Here is a 17,095-nt window from a genome sequence, read left to right as displayed (position 1 = left end):
CTAGTGGCACCGTGGGAATTCGTGCTACACTGCATAGTGCTGTGGTGGACTGTACAAAGAACGAAAAATTGCCGCGATGTGTATTTTATTTATTTTGTATTTATATACCACTGCATTCCATTCGGACTCGGTTCACAATAAAACGATAAAAACCAGTATAACCCCATTAAAACCCGTTAAAAATTTTCCCTCCTCATTGCTCCAGTGATTTCTCAATCGGTCGCCCCACAGAGTTTGACTTGCACTACTGTATTTTCACTATAAAATCTGTATTTCAGTTGCTGATTGTACTTGCAGGCTGCCTCATGAATAAAATTGGGTTGAGTGCCAAATGCCAAAATAAATAGATTTGTTTGTTGATATCTAGCCATCCAATCTAGAGTTCCACCAGAAAACAACAGAGAACAGGATCACTGGAAACATGTGTGATAACATAGGGAAAAACATCCTAACAGTAGCACACAAGGACTTGTCCACATTCATCCTGTTAGTTATAATTACATCAACTTTGTTCTTCATATAAATCGTTTCTGAACATATATAAATTCCGTTTCTGTCAGCAATAAAGATCCTCATGGTCTAAATTAAAAGAGCATGGAAACAACAAGCCCATGCTCACTGGCAAAATTCAGACCTTCAGAAATAAATAAGCATGCTTTTGTATGTTGTGCTTGTTGCTAAGCAACCATTGTCTTCCCATGTATCTTAGATTATGATTCAGGTACTCATAACACAGAATGTAACTTCCTAACAGTACAAGAACCTCTGTTTAAAAGCACTGTGCAGCAGTCTATTTCTGAATGTAGAATTGTATTTCTGGGTGAATGGGTGTGTCTTCCAAACAGGTTTGAGCATGAAAATACTTCTTGGTTCAGAAATTAACTACTGAGATAAACCCAAGAAGGAAGATGGGAACAGCAGAGGCAGTGTCATTTTAGCTACAGCAGTGGGCAGTATGCCGGGGGGGGGGGGCAGTGGAAGGAGCCAGGAGGGCAGTGAGGAATTTTATTCTTAAATGTATAGCCCGCCATTCCCGCAAGCAGCTTGCGGTAACAATATAAAATCTAGTAAGACCCCATTAAAACCCTCCTGTTCAACAATCACAAATTCTGGCAATGGTAAAAACTCCCCCTCCCCCTGGTCCAGAACTGCCCTCACCTCAAGGGTATAAGGATCAGCCAGATGTTCAGGCGCAGCCTAGGCCCATGATCTTCCTTGCCATGGCCTCAACCAAAGAGGAGTGGTGAGGAGTTAGAGAGCAGTAGGGAGTCAACAGTCTGACTCTTCCTGCTGCTGCTACATTTTCCTAACAAGAGACATTCCAAAGCGGCTTCCCATTGCCTGCCTCTGGGTAGTAGCAACTCTGGACTTACTTGGTAGTCTCCCATCCCAGTGCAGATCTAGGCCAACCCTGCTTGGCTTCCTGAAGGAAATGACAGCTTCAGAAGGTGGATTAGGTGGGGTCATATTCCTGCTTAGCTCCTTCCCCTTCTCAGACTCTGTCCTTCCCAGGCTCTACCCCAGAGCTCCAGGAATTTCTTAACCCAGGGATGGCAACCCTTTCCCAAAGTGGAAGCTCTTTGGGAGGCTGGAAAAGCTTTCTCCTCCTTGCTTCTGGCCATGGGATTTTCCATTGCTTGCTTCTCTCTCTCTCTCTCTCTCTCTCTCTCTCTCTCTCTCTGTGTCTCTAATGAGGACCCGAAGTGACTTTGACAAATGACTTTCACAAAGAAGTTATATATTTTTTCCCAGACTAAAATATGGCTGCTGCACAAGAACCAAAAAAGATGTGTAGTGTTTTCAATTTGCAGTGGACCTAACACCAGGAAAGAGGTGTGTGTTATATGGGGGGGGGGCACTGGGGATGTAACCTGGGAGCCAAGGGGGTGGCAGCCCGTAAAAGTTTGGGAACCACTTGTCTAAAGCAACCTGATCTTTGTAAGAAAACCCCACTATGCTCACCGTTTTTTGTAAGATGATGCCTGATCATATGCAAAGTTTGTGACACCTAAATTTACTGTATCACAGAGCTTAGGAACAGTTAACTATGCATGAAATCAAGCTATCGTCATAGGCTTGTGAGAATGAGCACAACACTGTCCATGAAGCAAAAAAAGCAAGCATAATCCAAGGGGGGGGGGTGGCAATCGACAAAGGCAGTCGCCTGACCCACACTCCAGTGTAACTCAGTTACACCAGTGTAAAAGGTGTAAATGTTGGCACAAGGAACAAGTGGTGCTGCTCTGTGCAGTTCTACCAGTGCAGCTGAGCTGTGGCCACATGGAGCGGACACCTGTGCCATGGGGTTAGGTGGCCCCAAAACATCGGTGTGGTGCAACACTTCACCAGCAAAAATGCCAGCATCAGCCATTAGCAGCTATGGTAACTCTGAATTTACTTCTCCAGACACAGCTGCAGCCACACCCAAGCAGCTCAGATCACCCCACAACTCCTGAGGTAGGGCACATGGCACAGAATGCTGTCTGACAGCTCCTTGCTGTTCAGACTTAAAGCAAACACACACCTCAGTGGTGAGCAAAACGCAGACAGGGCAGCTAACATCACTGAGCAAGTACTTGGGGGGCGGGGAATATGGTACAACAGGCATTCTCAACAGTGGTGTAGTGTCACCCTGGGTTTTCTTGACAGCCCTGGAAGGATGTTGCTGATTGTGTGGAAGTTAATCAATTTTAAATATATTTTAAAGTTAAAAAATTATCAGGCAATATTACCATATAGGTCAACCTGCCCCCCCCCAATGGCCAATAATGGGTCTGGAGGGGCCCCAGTCATAAGTCCTTGCTAGACAAGGCTTGTTGGATGTTGTAGCCAAAATAAAGTAAGAGGGGTAGGACCCAGTAAAGGACCAGATACAGGGCAAATACAGAGGCACTGAGATACCAATATGGTAAATCAAATAAACAAAATTGACTTTTATTGTGACCAGATTGTCCCACTTTTGGAGGGACATCTGGGAGCACCTGGCAAATTGTACTTATGTTGAAGTTAAAATATATATTATAATACTACTTTTGCGTTCTATGAAACTTTTTGTTGCTCCATATAGACCAAATTTTTAATCAAGAACCCCCCTGGTCAATGGTGTCCTGCTTTACCATTGTTGAAATCTGGTCACCTTACGTTTATGGAGTCTTCACACTTCCATTCTTCTTTATTCTTTTATATAAATCCCAACATGTTTCGCTCTTTGGCTTTATCAAGGGACTTCAATTTTCATATTTTGAAAAACAACTTCAGTATAGAGAAGTAATCTAACAGAGAGTAAGATAGTTTCAACAATTGCTATTCGTAGCTAAGGGCAAGGCATGGCTTGCTGACAGTCTCTGGCTTGAACCCCCAGCATTGCCTGATGGCCTTGCCCTACTGCATGGGCATCTCCAGCTTATCGAGTTTTGCTGGGCCTGGGTCCCCCTGCATACATGGCTTTGGTTGATTTTGCCTCTTTCTAACTTAGCTAAGTGGCCATAATGTTTGTATTAGAATGGAAGAGTATACAGTTGAACATCAAGTTTCAGAAAGATTCTTAGAGGAAGAACTAGTTCCACCCACTTGAAGCATAGAGGGAAGAGACAAAGACAAGAAACAGTTTATGATGGTATTGTAAGGTGAACTGCCTGACACTTTATAACTATGCATTAGCACTGTCATAGCAAAAGGTCAGAGCAAGACTAGAGATCCTAAGTATGTTAAGAAAATATTTCATGGAACATCTTGGAAAAAAACCACAAAATGACTGAAGAGATAACATCTGATGCAATAATAAAAGCTCGGTGAGGGAGGGTAAGAGTAGGAAGTGTCATTCCACTTACCTCGCTGAGGTGACATGTCAGTATGCCTCCACATGGTGGCAGCCTCAACTAGTGCAATCCTATGCAGCATTACTCCAGTTTAAATCCATTGATGTCAATGCACTTAGACTGGGGGATTCTGTATCGCATTTTACATATGTACAGTGCAATTCTGTTTTAGTGACTGCTGTGTATTTAATCTGGATGGATAAACCTATATAACATACATTTCACTGAAGCACCAGTAAACTGAAATTATATTCCTAACTGTATCCATGAGTATATAAATAAAAGAGGTAAGGGGTCCTGGGAGGAATTTGGCATAAATGCTTATTGGCCAATCAGGTTGCCTGTACGAGCCTGTATGCCCGATCAGCCACCCGCCCAGTGGCTGCCCAATCAAGTTACATCTCCTGCCCTACACCGTCTCTTCACAGTTTTGCTGCTTGGTTGAAATCCCTGGCCTCTCAGATGGCGGAGTGAGCTGCCAGGGGTGAATGGGGGCAGTGAGCAACGTGGATGTGGCGGCGGTGGCAGCGGTGGCAGCCCCCTCCCCTGGGCAGGGTCCTTGCCCCCCTCTAGTCACCACCTGCGGGGGGTCGCCCATGGCCACAGCTGGGAGGGCCGGCAGAAGCGCCTCCACAGCGCTAGCTGGCAGCTCCTCCAGCTGGGTCCCCAGTGGGCTTCGGGGTCAAAGTTAGGGTCGCAGTGAAGAAAAAGTTGAGAACCGCTGCTCTAGTGCCCATTGTATGCCTGGATACAACAGGCTTTGCCCTTAGTAGCTCTATAAGTTCTTGTAGTCTACTTGGATGAGGAAGTGAAGACCATAATCCAGTTTGACAACCATTTTAGCCACATGAAGTACCTCAAGATGGAACAGGAGTACCTGTCTGACAACCTAGGAGAAAGCAGTTATAAAGGATACTCAGAAATGTTCACGAACTATCTTCTGCAATAAAACACATGTATCTTACATTCTGGTAATATTTCAAATACTGTCTTTCCTTGAGGAAAGACATAAAAACACAAGGGACTTTGTAGTAACTAAAGATAGACATTTTTTCAATGTGTGAAAAAAATTGGGAATCCTTATTTTGGTATAACATTTAAAGCTATTTAAGATCTAACAGAATGTTTAATATTATCGAATTTTAAATAAATATAAACTACCTTCCCACATCTTTAACAAATATGTGCCATTTAATAAAAGTCAAAAAGAATACTACAGAAAAAAAACGATTTGATTTGGATTTTTTAATGTAGGAAACATTCTGATGAAAAAAGCCTTGAGTGGAGTTTCATCTTTTGCCTTACAAATTACAGGAATCAATAGGGCTCATTGATAGGGTAGAGGGAGTGTCCAGCATCCCTTGCCTTACAAACTGCTAGCATCAATAGGGCTCATTGAAAGGGTAGAGGGGGTGTCCAGCGTCCCTTGCTACCAGTTTGCCATCCACCTGTGAAACAAAAGGAGACAGTCAAAAGGAAGTACAATCATGGATGAAGTTGTAAAAGCAACTAAATTTCTCAGTCATTTATTTATAAATAGTAACAAAATTGCTCTCTCCCTCTTCTTTTCGCAGTCTCTAAAACTGAACCTTCTATATGTACCAGTTGCTACAGTGGTGCCTTTCAGGTGTTGCTATGCTCAGCTTTTGCTTTAAAATGCACTGACAATTTCTTTTACATTATGTTTCAATGTATTTCTCACCACTCTCAGCCTGGCTGGCTCGTGGCGGTTTACAAGTTAAAATCATAGAACAATACAATAAAACACAATAAAATCCCTTACTATAATACAGGACAAACTGCAGCTAGTATATAACCAATCAGCAAGTTCACCTCCCCCCAAGTAATCCATACTCAACAGACCCTGCCAGGACTTATCCTGTGCTACGAAGTGGATAGTTAAGATATAATGGTGTCTAGATATCAGAAGACACCCAAAAGGAGTGGGGAGCAAGGATCTTCCTGCCCTAGCCTTGACCTGGTGGAAATGACCTTGACCCTAGCAAATCCCTGGTAGAAGAGCTCCATCTTGCAGGCCCTGCAGAACTGTGATAACTCCAACAGGGCCCTCAGCTTATCCAGGATCTCATTCCATGAGGTAGGAACCAAGACTCAAAATGCCCTGGTGAAGGTTAGGAGCACTTTACCCAGGCCGGGGATCATGAGTTTATTAGTACCCGCAGAGTGGAGAGCTCTGCAGGGGGAATAGGAAGACAGATGGTTCCTCAGATATTTTGGTCCGGAACACCACTGGTAACCAATGCAGCTGTTTCAGCACTGGCTGAATCTGGGACCTCCAAGGTTTTTCTGTGAGGACCCTAGTAGCTGCATTCTGCACCAGTTGCAACTTCTGGGTCAGGCCTAAAGGAAGACTTGCACAAAGCGAGTTACAGGAGTCTAGCCTAGAGGTGACCATTGCATGGATTATTGTGGTCAGGTGTTCCAGGGCCAGATAGAGCACTAGTAGCCTCACTTGGCAGAGATAGAAGAGCATCAACTGGGCTACTCTAGTGACCTGTGCCTCCATTGATAAGGAGGCATCAAAGATCACCCCCAAATTTATGGCAGAGGGTGAGGTCTCTAATTGTATCCCATTCTCTCAAAACATGCAATCAAGGTATATTTAAGCAGAGAGGGAGAAAGCTTGATGCCACAACCCTCTCATCACACAATATTTAAGAAAACCTTCATCTATCATTCTGGATTTCTAGGATTTGAAATAGCTGTCTCATATCCTGAGAGCCACTAGAAAGCAAGTATCGCAAACAATATTATTGTTATTATTAAGATTTTTAAAAGATTTTAAAAAGAATACAGATAAAAATAGCAAAACAAGTCCCACCTACGAGTCAGCTGCCAATGAGGTTACAAGTAAAAGACCACCATGTTTTTGTAGGCCTACTTCATAAATGATGCAGATATTATGGCTGCCACTCAAAATCACTTTTGGACCTATATAGAGAGGCCACAAACCTTTCAAAATTATTGACTACATGGATCAACCTGCCTAGAAAGTTCCTCCTCTCTGCTATAGGAACAAGAGATTTTCTAGATATAAGGCCTATACATTTTCTAAGCTGCTCACAGAGGTTGTAGTCCTAGCCAGTATTATACATACATTTAGATCAGTGTATCCCATAGCCCCTCCCCCTGCTTCCTTTCCTGCTGCATGCCTGGATAGCAAGGAAGAAGGAAGAGAGGGGGGGGCATTTTTCTGTATAAAACCGGTGAGCTTTGTGAAGGAAAGGGGGGCAGAGCTTGTGTGAGGATGGTGGCTGGGGGGTGGGGGGAGAGACAGACAGACAGACAGACACAAGACTGGCTCTTAACCACCCATACCCCGTCCCCTGCTTACTCTCCAGCTGTATGCCCCATAGCAAGAAAAAACGCAGAGAGCCAGTTGGCAAGGCAGTCTGCCTAAAATTAGTGAGCTTGCAAAGAAAAGGGAGCCAGAGCTTGCGTGGGGAGGGTGGCTAGGGGGGGAGGAGGAAGGAGAGAGGAGGCTGGCTCTTAATACTCCATAGCCTCTGCTTCCTCTCCTTGCCACAATAGCAAGGAAGAAATTAGGGAGTCCCACCTGGAAGCTGGCATACCGGACCCTGTATGGGGCACAATGCCACAGAGTCCACCCTCCAAAGCAGCCATTTTATCCAGGGGAACTGATCTCTGTCATCTGGAGATGAGCAATAATTCCAAGGGATCACCAGGTCCCGCCTGGAGGCTGGCATCATAGCCGAGAGCTACTATACCTGGATCCAGTGCAAGGATACAGCCTGCATAAGGATTCCTTTCTTCCCAGGTTTCCCTTTACCCTGGCAGCCATTTCTGACTCTGAGAAAACTAGCTCCCTGGTTTTCAGAGGAGCTAAGAAGATGGAAGTGAGACAGCTAGAACATGTGTGGAGGAAAACTTGCAGCAAGGCTATAGGAACGTTTTATCACATGCTTATGAGGGCACATGAGATGGTGGTGAAGTTGGCTAAATGGGAGTTGTACATAGACTCCATTGTGTCTGTGAGCTCATACCCTGCATAACTGTTTAGGATGGCCAAACGCAGTCTGTGTACCTGAGGGATCATCAAACCCCCTAAGCCTTGTATAAGTCACTGTGTTCTGCAATAGACTGGACCAGGCTCTGGCTTGGTAGAATGAGCTCCCAAAACAGCTGAGGACCCTGCAGGAGCTGGCAGAGTATCGCAGGGCCTGTAAGATGCAGCTCTTCGTAGTAATGAGTTCCTGGATTGTACACAGGGTTAGACTACATGAACCTGGAGATCCTGTCCAGTTCTATAATTCTATAGGCCTTTGATTGAGGCTAAGTAGGAGTAAGCGAAGGAATATGATTGGGGAGACTGGTTGGGAGGGAGGCAAAAAGGGGGGTGGGATGGAGGGGAGGTGGGATTTTTAATTGTTTTATTCATTTTATAAGTTGTGATCTGTTGTGAGCCAGCTATGCTAGGAACAGCAGAATATAAATATAATTAATTAAATAAATAAAATATTCATAGCAGGCTAATAAAATATAGTGAAAATGCCTTATATGGTGCAGTACTGATAATATTACCGTAACCATTGGCACAATGTACCGCCAGTTTTTATTCAGGTTCCCAATATAATTCATTTCTTCTTCGGTTAGACTGAAGTCAAACACCTAAAATCAGAAATAAACGCTTTCATTATTTAGTCTTACCAAGCAACAAATTTTCCTGCCTTTCTAGCAACTGTTAGGCCATATTTCTCTTACACAGGGGAAATTGGTACAAACCCAGTTTAAGAGATCAGTGTGTAAGCATTTTTGCTTTGGCTAGAAAACTGCATCTTGATTTGTTGGCAGCTCCTAATATGGTATCTATTAAGTATTTTTGGTTCAGCATAGAATTACTGCACTTATTCAACTTGTACCATGGATGTACAACACATGCATCAAATTCCTTCAGATCTCTCAGAGATAATTGTTTATTCATTCCATCAATAAGTCAACTGTTATTCCACCCTTTCTTCACCGAGCTCAAGACAGCATGTGTAGGTCTTCACTCTCCCATGTTATCCTTACAGTAATCCTAAAGACAGTCTATTCCCATGTTGTCCTATTCTACCACTGCTGTCATCTTCAGAGGCTCTACTCTGGGTGGGTGGTCTTGCCATCTGAGTCTCCCTGGGCCTTCTCAGTCATGGCACTGAAACTTTGGAACTCCCTTCCTAGGCAGCTCTTTGCCTCTTCATTGTCCCTTTACTATTCCCTTCTTCCAGCAGATGAAGACTTTGGTTTGGTTTTCCTTCACTAACTCTTAATCAGCCCAGTCTGTGTGCTCATATGTTTTTTTAACTGTTTTAAATGTACATGTATATTTATATAAGGAAAGGATGGGACTGGGTAGGATCAAATACAGAATTGCTGCTCTGCGTTCTCTTACATCTTTTTTTAAATGGCTCAAACAGAGAAGTTGCCTCCTCAAGGCTTTAGAAGAACACACTAGTCTTGCAGGAAGTCATCTTAATCCTGCCTCCTGTCATCCCAGAAAGAACAACTTCCAAATAAGCAAAGAGGTTGCCACATTCCTAAGAGAACCTTGCAAGTCACAGGCAGATCAAAAGCTACTTGCATGTTTCTGCTCAAGCAATCTGTAATATTGCCAACAGGATGCCAGTGTGTGTGTATCAAACATGTAATTGCATCTGCAAGAGCTACACACATGCTTACCAACACAATATAACAAAATAATGTTTAAATAGATTTTTGGCTAAAGTTTAAAGAAAAGCCTTAGGAGAAATATCAAAGGGAGAATAATAAGCTCATTTAAATCCAAAAGAAAAACAACACATGAAAACAATGTTCAAAATGAAATTTTAAAAGGCTTCATTAACATTAGGGCAGACAGTGAATTTAAAGCCTGTCAGAAATACACCAAGAACAAAGCAGGAAAGGAAAGTCTCTTTAAAGCACAAGAGAATCATAACAAGCTCAACAAATGAACTATTAGACTGCAGGGCCTGAATATTCAGGTTTAGCCCAGCAGAGGCTATTATTATCTAACATCAAAACCACCAAAAAAGCCAGGGCCCTGAAAGCCAGCTGATCTAGTCACTGTAGTGTGTCGATGCTGTCACAAACCTGCCTTAGTCCTGTGTGTTCCTACATGCATGTTGTATGCTTGCTTGCATGTAAAAACATGTTTCTCTTTGTGCAACAACATCAAGTTATATAACACAGTGCCTTGGGAAACCCTGGTAAGGCTCTCCTGAGCAAGTACAAAAGGAAGAGTTTCAATTACTTAGCTCCCCCTTGCATGCAAGTTCTTAGTGCGTAGTAGCAGTCTAAATAGATTGGTAGACTTTGAATCACAGTCTGTTTTCTTAAACAAAAATAAACTTTATTACTACAGATTAAGATAGAATACATACATGGAAAATAGCTGTCACACTTAAGGAGACAGGGCTAAAGAAAAGAAATATAAAACATATGTCTCGCTAAGTTATAATACTAGACTGTTACTTTTAGTGGAGCAAACACATCTTTAAACTCCCTACTGACCCCTTTTGCAGAGGAATTTGGGTCCCAACAACGGTTACAGCATCTGGCCAAAGTATTTTAACAAAGTGAAACTCCACATTTTAAAACCTTTCTGCCTGCTTTGATGGTTGCTTCCCCCAACTCATAATGAGGTCTCCTGTCCTCATGGCAGATTCCCCAAACTCTTCCCCAACCAGATTACCTGCACATTCCATGCAACACATCAGGTTTAACAACCCTCATCAATCCTTCCCCCTTGTCAGTTAGGCCAAATGGGTTATCACTGTTCTCTGAGCCTTGGGCATTATTTGATTGCCCTCCTTCATGGGTAAATAGCCTGTGGCCATGGTTTCAGGAATTCTTTTGATGCTTCCAGAATCTCTGAATCCACCACAGATGCCACCCAGAGCAAGTCATAAAGGGGGAGGTGCAGTAGCTCTAGTGAAGCCACAAACAGATTGACGTTCACCAACCGTACTGTAGGATGCTACTTTGCTTTACTTATAAACCATTACTAAGGAAAGACCGAATATAAGTCTTTCCATTGCTAGTTAATGCTATCTGCTCTCTGCTTCTGAAGGTCCAGGCAGAGAGCCTCACTAACCTGGAGATTCTGCAGTATACGTGCAGGAGTCACACTTTTGGGGATGACGACCACCTTGCGCTGCACTTGCCATCTGTACCAGGAATATAGACAGAATGTTATTCTCCCCATGCAGCCAAAGCAACATCCAATGGTTTAGCCCAGCAGGGAAATATTAACTACAGTTGATCCTTTCCCCAGTGATTATTCATGCCTCTCACGCCTTTTAAGGTCCAATCAGGGCTGAGATCTACACAATGTCATCTTAAAATCACAAAGCAGATTCTCAAAACCAGTCACTCCCTTTTTAAGAAGGTGCATGTGCTTGAACTCCTCCATTAAAGCTGAAACTGAGAATCTTGAGACAATGTCCTCCTTTCTTATTTGTGAGTTTCTTGTGATCTCCAGGATCTCTGTTCTTCCTGATAACTGGGCTTGCAGGGAGCTGAGCCTGGATTTATTGATATTTTTAGTTGTCACTCACTCAAAAGGGTCTTGCAGCAACTTACAACATTAGAATCATAGAATCATAGAGTTGGAAGGGACCTCATGGATCATCTAGTCCAGCCCCCTGCACTATGCAGGACTAAAACCATATAAATGTTAAAACAAAAATAACAAATATTAAATATTAAAATATATGGCTAGTACCATGTATTAACAAAAACAACCCAAATGTGGATTACACTCCAAAAGCCAACCTAAACAATTCAGCCTTTCATGCCCTGTGAAAATTACACAAGCACAGCAGGGCACAGGTATCTCAGAGGGCATTCCACAGGGCCACAACTGAAAAGTCCACCTCCCCTGGTGACAGCTAACCAAGCCATCCTGCTACATTGTAGCTGTTTTACCAGGCACCCATTCTCCTAGGCTCCACAACCAAGATAATCTTCAGAGGCCCTGCTCTGCATACTCCCACCAACAAAGGCGAGGTAGGTAGCAAATGCTATGTGGTGGTATCATGTTCGTGAAATAGCCTTCCCAAAAAGATTAGTCTGGTACCTTCCTTGCTGGCACTTAGATGTCAGATAGAAACTAATTTTGTTTTCCTTAGTCTTTAGACTGAGACTATTCTCTGATTTAGATTTTGCTCCCTGCAGTGGGATCCATTCAATTGGCAGATAGCCTTGTGTGGTTTCCCAGTTACTGGTGTGGCTGTTGATAAAGCATAATGGCCACAAGACTTCCACATGGCAGGATTTCCTGCCGTTTTACTGCCCCAATCTCTCTGCAGCAGCCACCTGCCTCCCCCACACCACTGGCACTCGTAGTTATAAAAATAGGCACTAGAAGATTGATATATTGATACTAGCAAATTAGCCTGTTGTAATTTAAAATACAGAGCCTCTTGTGGCGCAGAGTGGTAAGGCAGCCGTCTGAAAGCTCTGTCCATGAGGCTGGGAGTTCAATCCCAGCAGCCGGCTCAAGGTTGACTCAGCCTTCCATCCTTCCGAGGTCGGTCAAATGAGTACCCAGCTTGCTGGGGGGTAAACGGTCATGACTGGGGAAGGCACTGGCAAACCACCCCGTATTGAGTCTGCCATGAAAACGCTAGAGGGCGTCACCCCAAGGGTCAGACATGACTCGGTGCTTGCACAGGGGATACCTTTACCTTTACCTTTAATTTAAAATACAGTGGGTGCTAGCCTTCTCTCCCCTCACCCTGGGCAGGCTGGCCAGGGGTTGGAAAGGCTGTGGCAACCTTCTTGGGGTGGGGAGAGTGCTGGCGGGGACTCCCTCCTCCCTCTATCCTCAGCCCTGGGCAGGTCTGCCAAGGCTGGGAAAGGCTGCAGTGCGCCCTCTCGGGGCAGGGGGGATTGCTGGTGGGGACTCACCTCATCCCTCCCCCATGGCCCAGTTCTTGGAGCAGGGGGGAGTACTGGCAGGGGTTGTGGCCTTTCGCGCCCCCTCACATGTTGGTGAGCCCAGGACCCACCTCCTTTCCCTCCCAGGCCCCAGTCCTAGCTACGTTGCCAGGCCCTCCCCGCTCCTCCCCGCTCGCACTCTCCGGCTGCCTCACCTCTTTCCAGCAGTCAAGTGGAGCAGGCTGATAGTGGAGGGAGATGAGGCCAAGGGTGGGACAGTCTACCTGATTGAACGTTCATTGGATGGACAGCCAATCAGGCGTACAATGAGTGCAAAATTCTCTCACCACCTCTTGTATTTATGGTTACAGGTGCTGTTTTAGCAGTATACGTAACAGGTTTTCCAAATTCCCAGCTTTTGTTATTATTATTTTTATTTATTATAAAAGACTACCTATCCCTTTCCATTGCAAAGATGCATCTTTCCCTTTATATCTCAGCAAAAGAAGACTCCAGAGACTTTTTTAAAAGAAATGTACAAATACAAAGAACCTCTTAAAACAGGGTATCAATATACCAATATTTTAGTGCTAATCATTGCCATATGGATGTGAAAATCCAAGTATTTTTCACCAACCACGAAAGCTTTATAGTAATCTTACCCAAAACAGTGGATCAAAGTTTGAAAAAAGTGAGAGAAAGCCAAGGAAACCCTGGGAGGTGTATAGATGAACCACAATGCCCCAACAGCATTGAACCCAGAGCAAATACCTGTGTGGAAATGCCTTTTGACCTGGGTTTTTTTTTTTAACAATGGATTCTCCTTGTCTGTTTTCATTACTGTTGTGAATCACCTTGAACTACAGTGGGAAGGTAAGATGCAAATACTTCTCATAAATAAAGCAAGCTCAAAAAAAACTTTTAATCAGTAAGAAGTCAAAATCCTACAGCATAAGAAGTGGAAAAGTTCTAAATGTTTCCTTGCAATTAAGAAACTAAATACACAAACAGAAATCTTAACTCTTTACACATTTTAACAATGAGTCACTCAGAAAGCTGCCTCATTATTATCTCAGCCAAGTGCCAATCAATTATTACCTGAGGAGGATTTGTGCAGGAGATTTACTATATCTTTCAGCCAACTTTTTAATCCCGGGTTCCTCCATAAGCACTGGCTCATCTGGGTGCTTCCACATCCGGTCAGGTGAGCCAAGAGGGCTGTATGCAGTTACCACCAGGCCTCGTTGATGGCAATGAGCTATCAGCTTATTCTGGGCCAGGTAAGGGTGACATTCTACCTATTAAAGCAACATGCAGTAGTGATCAGACTGCTACAAAAAAATCACATTAGACGACAGATTAAAACTTCAACCACTAAAAGGGTCAAGCTAGTTCTGCACAAGTTATTTCCCAGTGACACAGTTTCTCAGCCACACTGCATATCTTCACACTCTGCATTGCAGAGCAGAGGGAGCATGCCACAAGTCAGTTCACAAAATGGCAAAACAGGCGCAATGTCAATATGGCATTCTCAAACCACATGATTACCAAAGGGAGTCCTCACATTTGTCATGCTAAAAAAGCTGTAGAGATTCCATACTAAAAAGTTCTAAAATCTGAATAATAAACTGTGGTTCAGATAACTAGGAGCAGAATATTCCCAGCCACTTTCAGTTCCTTATGTCTCACTGGTGCCAGAATTCCCTTTACTTATATATGTTGTACCTAGGGTTGCCAACTTCTGAAATCCCTGGAGATTTGGAGGTGGTGTCTAGGGAGGGTGGAGCCCAAGGAGGGATCTTAGCATATGATGTCATACTGTCCACCCTCTGAAACTCAATTCCTCCACGGGAGCATCTTTGTAATCTGGAAATAAACTGTAATATAGCAGGGGCCCTCAAGGTCCCATCTGAAGGTTAGCAACACGTCTAGTTGCAATCTACTATTTAATTGATTTTAATAGATCTTCTCTAGTGTAAATTACCAACAAATTGCATTTTTTCTGGACATGGTTATTTTATAAAACCAAACCATGGAACCTGGAAAAGGTACAATGGTCTGGCAGCTTCTGGAATTGTTTGATTTCCCTATCTCCTCAACTCACAAATACCTGGCTTTAACCTTTAAAATTCTATTCTATTCTATAACATTTTCACCCAGTCAATGGAGTAGTAGTAGTAGTAGAAGAAGAAGAAGAAGAGTTGGTTCTTATATGCCGCTTTTCTCTACCTGAAGGAGGCTCAAAGTGGCTTACAGTCACCTTCCCTTTCCTCTCCCCACAACAGATACCCTATGAGGTGGGTGAGGCTAAGAGAGCCCTGATATCACTACTTGGTCAGAACAGTTTTCATAGAATCATAGAATCATTGAGTTGGAAGGGGCCATACAGGCCATCTAGTCCAACCCCCTGCCCAACGCAGGATCAGCCCAAAGCATCCTAAAGCATCCAAGAAAAGTGTGTATCCAACCTTTGCTTGAAGACTGACAGTGAGGGGGAGCTCACCACCTCCTTAGGCAGCCTATTCCACTGCTGAACTACTCTGACTGTGAAAAATCTATTCCTGATATCTAGCCTATATCATTGTACTTATAGTTTAAACCCATTACTGCGTGTCCTCTCCTATGCAGCCAACGGAAACAGTATCCTGCCCTCCTCCAAGTGACAACCTTTCAAATACTTAAAGAGGGCTATCATGTCCCCTCTCAACCTCCTTTTCTCCAGGCTGAACATTCCCAAGTCCCTCAACCTATCTTCATAGGGCTTGGCCCTATCAGTTTTATCAGTGTCGTGGCGAGCCCAAGGTCATCCAGCTAGCTGCATGTGGGGGATTGCAGAATTGAACCTGGCATGTCAGATTAGAAGTCTGCACTTCTAACCACTACACCAAACTGGCTCTCACTTGCTTAGTTTCAGCAATTCTGCAGCTTCAGGTGCTCTCAAACTATTCACTGGTTCTGCAAATATCTGACCTTAAGCAGACATTTATCTCATTCTCATTTGCAAATATTCTAAGGAATGCTGAACTAAGTGTGAGCCCAGCAACACCTTTAAGACCAACAAAGTTTATTCAAGATATAAGCTTCTGTATCCACAAAGTTTATTTAAGATATATATAAGCTTTTGTACACACAAAAGACCAACAAAGCTTATTCAAGATATAAGTTTTGTCTACACAAAAGCTTATACCTTGAATGAAACTTTGTTGCTCTTAAAGGTGCCAGTGGCCTCATACTCTGTCCTTCTGCTTCAGACCAACACGGCTACCCATCTGAATCATTCTAAAGACACATTAATCCAGGCTAAATCAATGGCAAACCACCCGTATCGAGTCTGCCATGAAAACGCTAAAGGGTGTCACCCCAAGGGTCAGACATGACCCGGTGCTTGCACAGGGGATACCTTTACCTTTTACCTTTAAATCAATGTTGTAAAGAGATTATTAGTTTTTACACAGTTGGTTATTACAGAGGATCCAGTGGGCCACTCCAAAACTCTAACATGTTTAGAGTACTCCATCATTCTTCTCTTTAAGAGTTATGCTCCTAGTTACTGGACTATACATTGGGTACAAGAGAAATTCTGAAATCAATGTGAACTCCTCACTAGAAAAAGGAAAGGAAAATCTGTCTCAGTAATTTGCATACTAAATTGCTACACATTAAGGAACTAAATAAGGTCCTGTGATTACCAATCACCTATCACATTTCTGCATTATTCTCTGCCCTCACATGGTCTATTTCCTATGATATCCTGCTGGGAGTAAATGCTGCCTTTTCCCTTTAAGAGAGATCTAAGGATTGCACTATCAATCTGTAGCAGAGTTACAGCCTTCTAAACACACTGATTTCCACAGACTTAGAACAGTGTAGTTGTGTTATTGTACAATGTTGTACAATTAGTCATTCCCAAAAAAGACATGCAGCAAAATCCCCTAGCTTTAGGGAAGGATGCCCTGTGAGTCAATTTCTAGTTGAAGGCTTGCTTCTTTCCAACAAGGACCTCCTTGTTTCTGTTGGTTGGTAAGTCATAATGCTTTACATAGTCAACCTCGGGGCATATAAATCTTATGCATGCAAAACTGAAATATTGGTTACTGGAGGTTTGTGAAGATATCCCCATGCAGTACATCTTCTACTCTTTACCTGTATTTGGAATAGGGAACCTCTAGACTTAGACTTTAACTAAAAAGCTTTAGTTAAAATATGTGACAGGTAAGTAGTGTATAATGGGAAGACAGGAGGCATGAAAATTTAGTGAAGGGGAGATGCAGCACTTTGTACATGGTTTTTAAAAGTTGAAAAACAAGCTTTTTTTTTGTAAACATTCACATTGCTTAAACCCATCTTCAAAAGAAGATGGACAGTTTTCTTCTCAA

At 43.2% G+C, this 17,095-nt stretch overlaps 1 protein-coding gene across 7 annotated transcripts in view; it reads right to left on the bottom strand.

Annotated features, from left to right (window-relative positions):
• Window positions 1-5,048: 5,048 nt before the first annotated feature.
• The window catches only part of AKR1A1 (aldo-keto reductase family 1 member A1), a 30,427-nt gene continuing 18,380 nt past the window's right edge, over window positions 5,049-17,095 (bottom strand). For all 7 annotated transcript variants that reach the window (XM_077333978.1, XM_077333981.1, XM_077333979.1 and 4 more), the window contains 4 exons: window positions 13,818-14,017; window positions 10,933-11,005; window positions 8,382-8,468; window positions 5,049-5,266 (listed from right to left, as the gene is read on the bottom strand). In XM_077333978.1, the coding sequence (XP_077190093.1) occupies window positions 5,201-5,266; window positions 8,382-8,468; window positions 10,933-11,005; window positions 13,818-14,017 (426 nt within the window). In that variant the 3' untranslated portion in view covers window positions 5,049-5,200. The remainder of the gene's footprint in view (window positions 5,267-8,381; window positions 8,469-10,932; window positions 11,006-13,817; window positions 14,018-17,095) is intronic.

Source organism: Paroedura picta, chromosome 4 (genome assembly GCF_049243985.1).
Source record: "Paroedura picta isolate Pp20150507F chromosome 4, Ppicta_v3.0, whole genome shotgun sequence".
Classification (NCBI taxonomy): Eukaryota; Metazoa; Chordata; class Lepidosauria; order Squamata; family Gekkonidae; genus Paroedura; species Paroedura picta.
The sequence above is the reverse complement of the archived record's forward strand: the minus strand, read 5'-3'. Positions and strand labels throughout refer to the sequence as shown.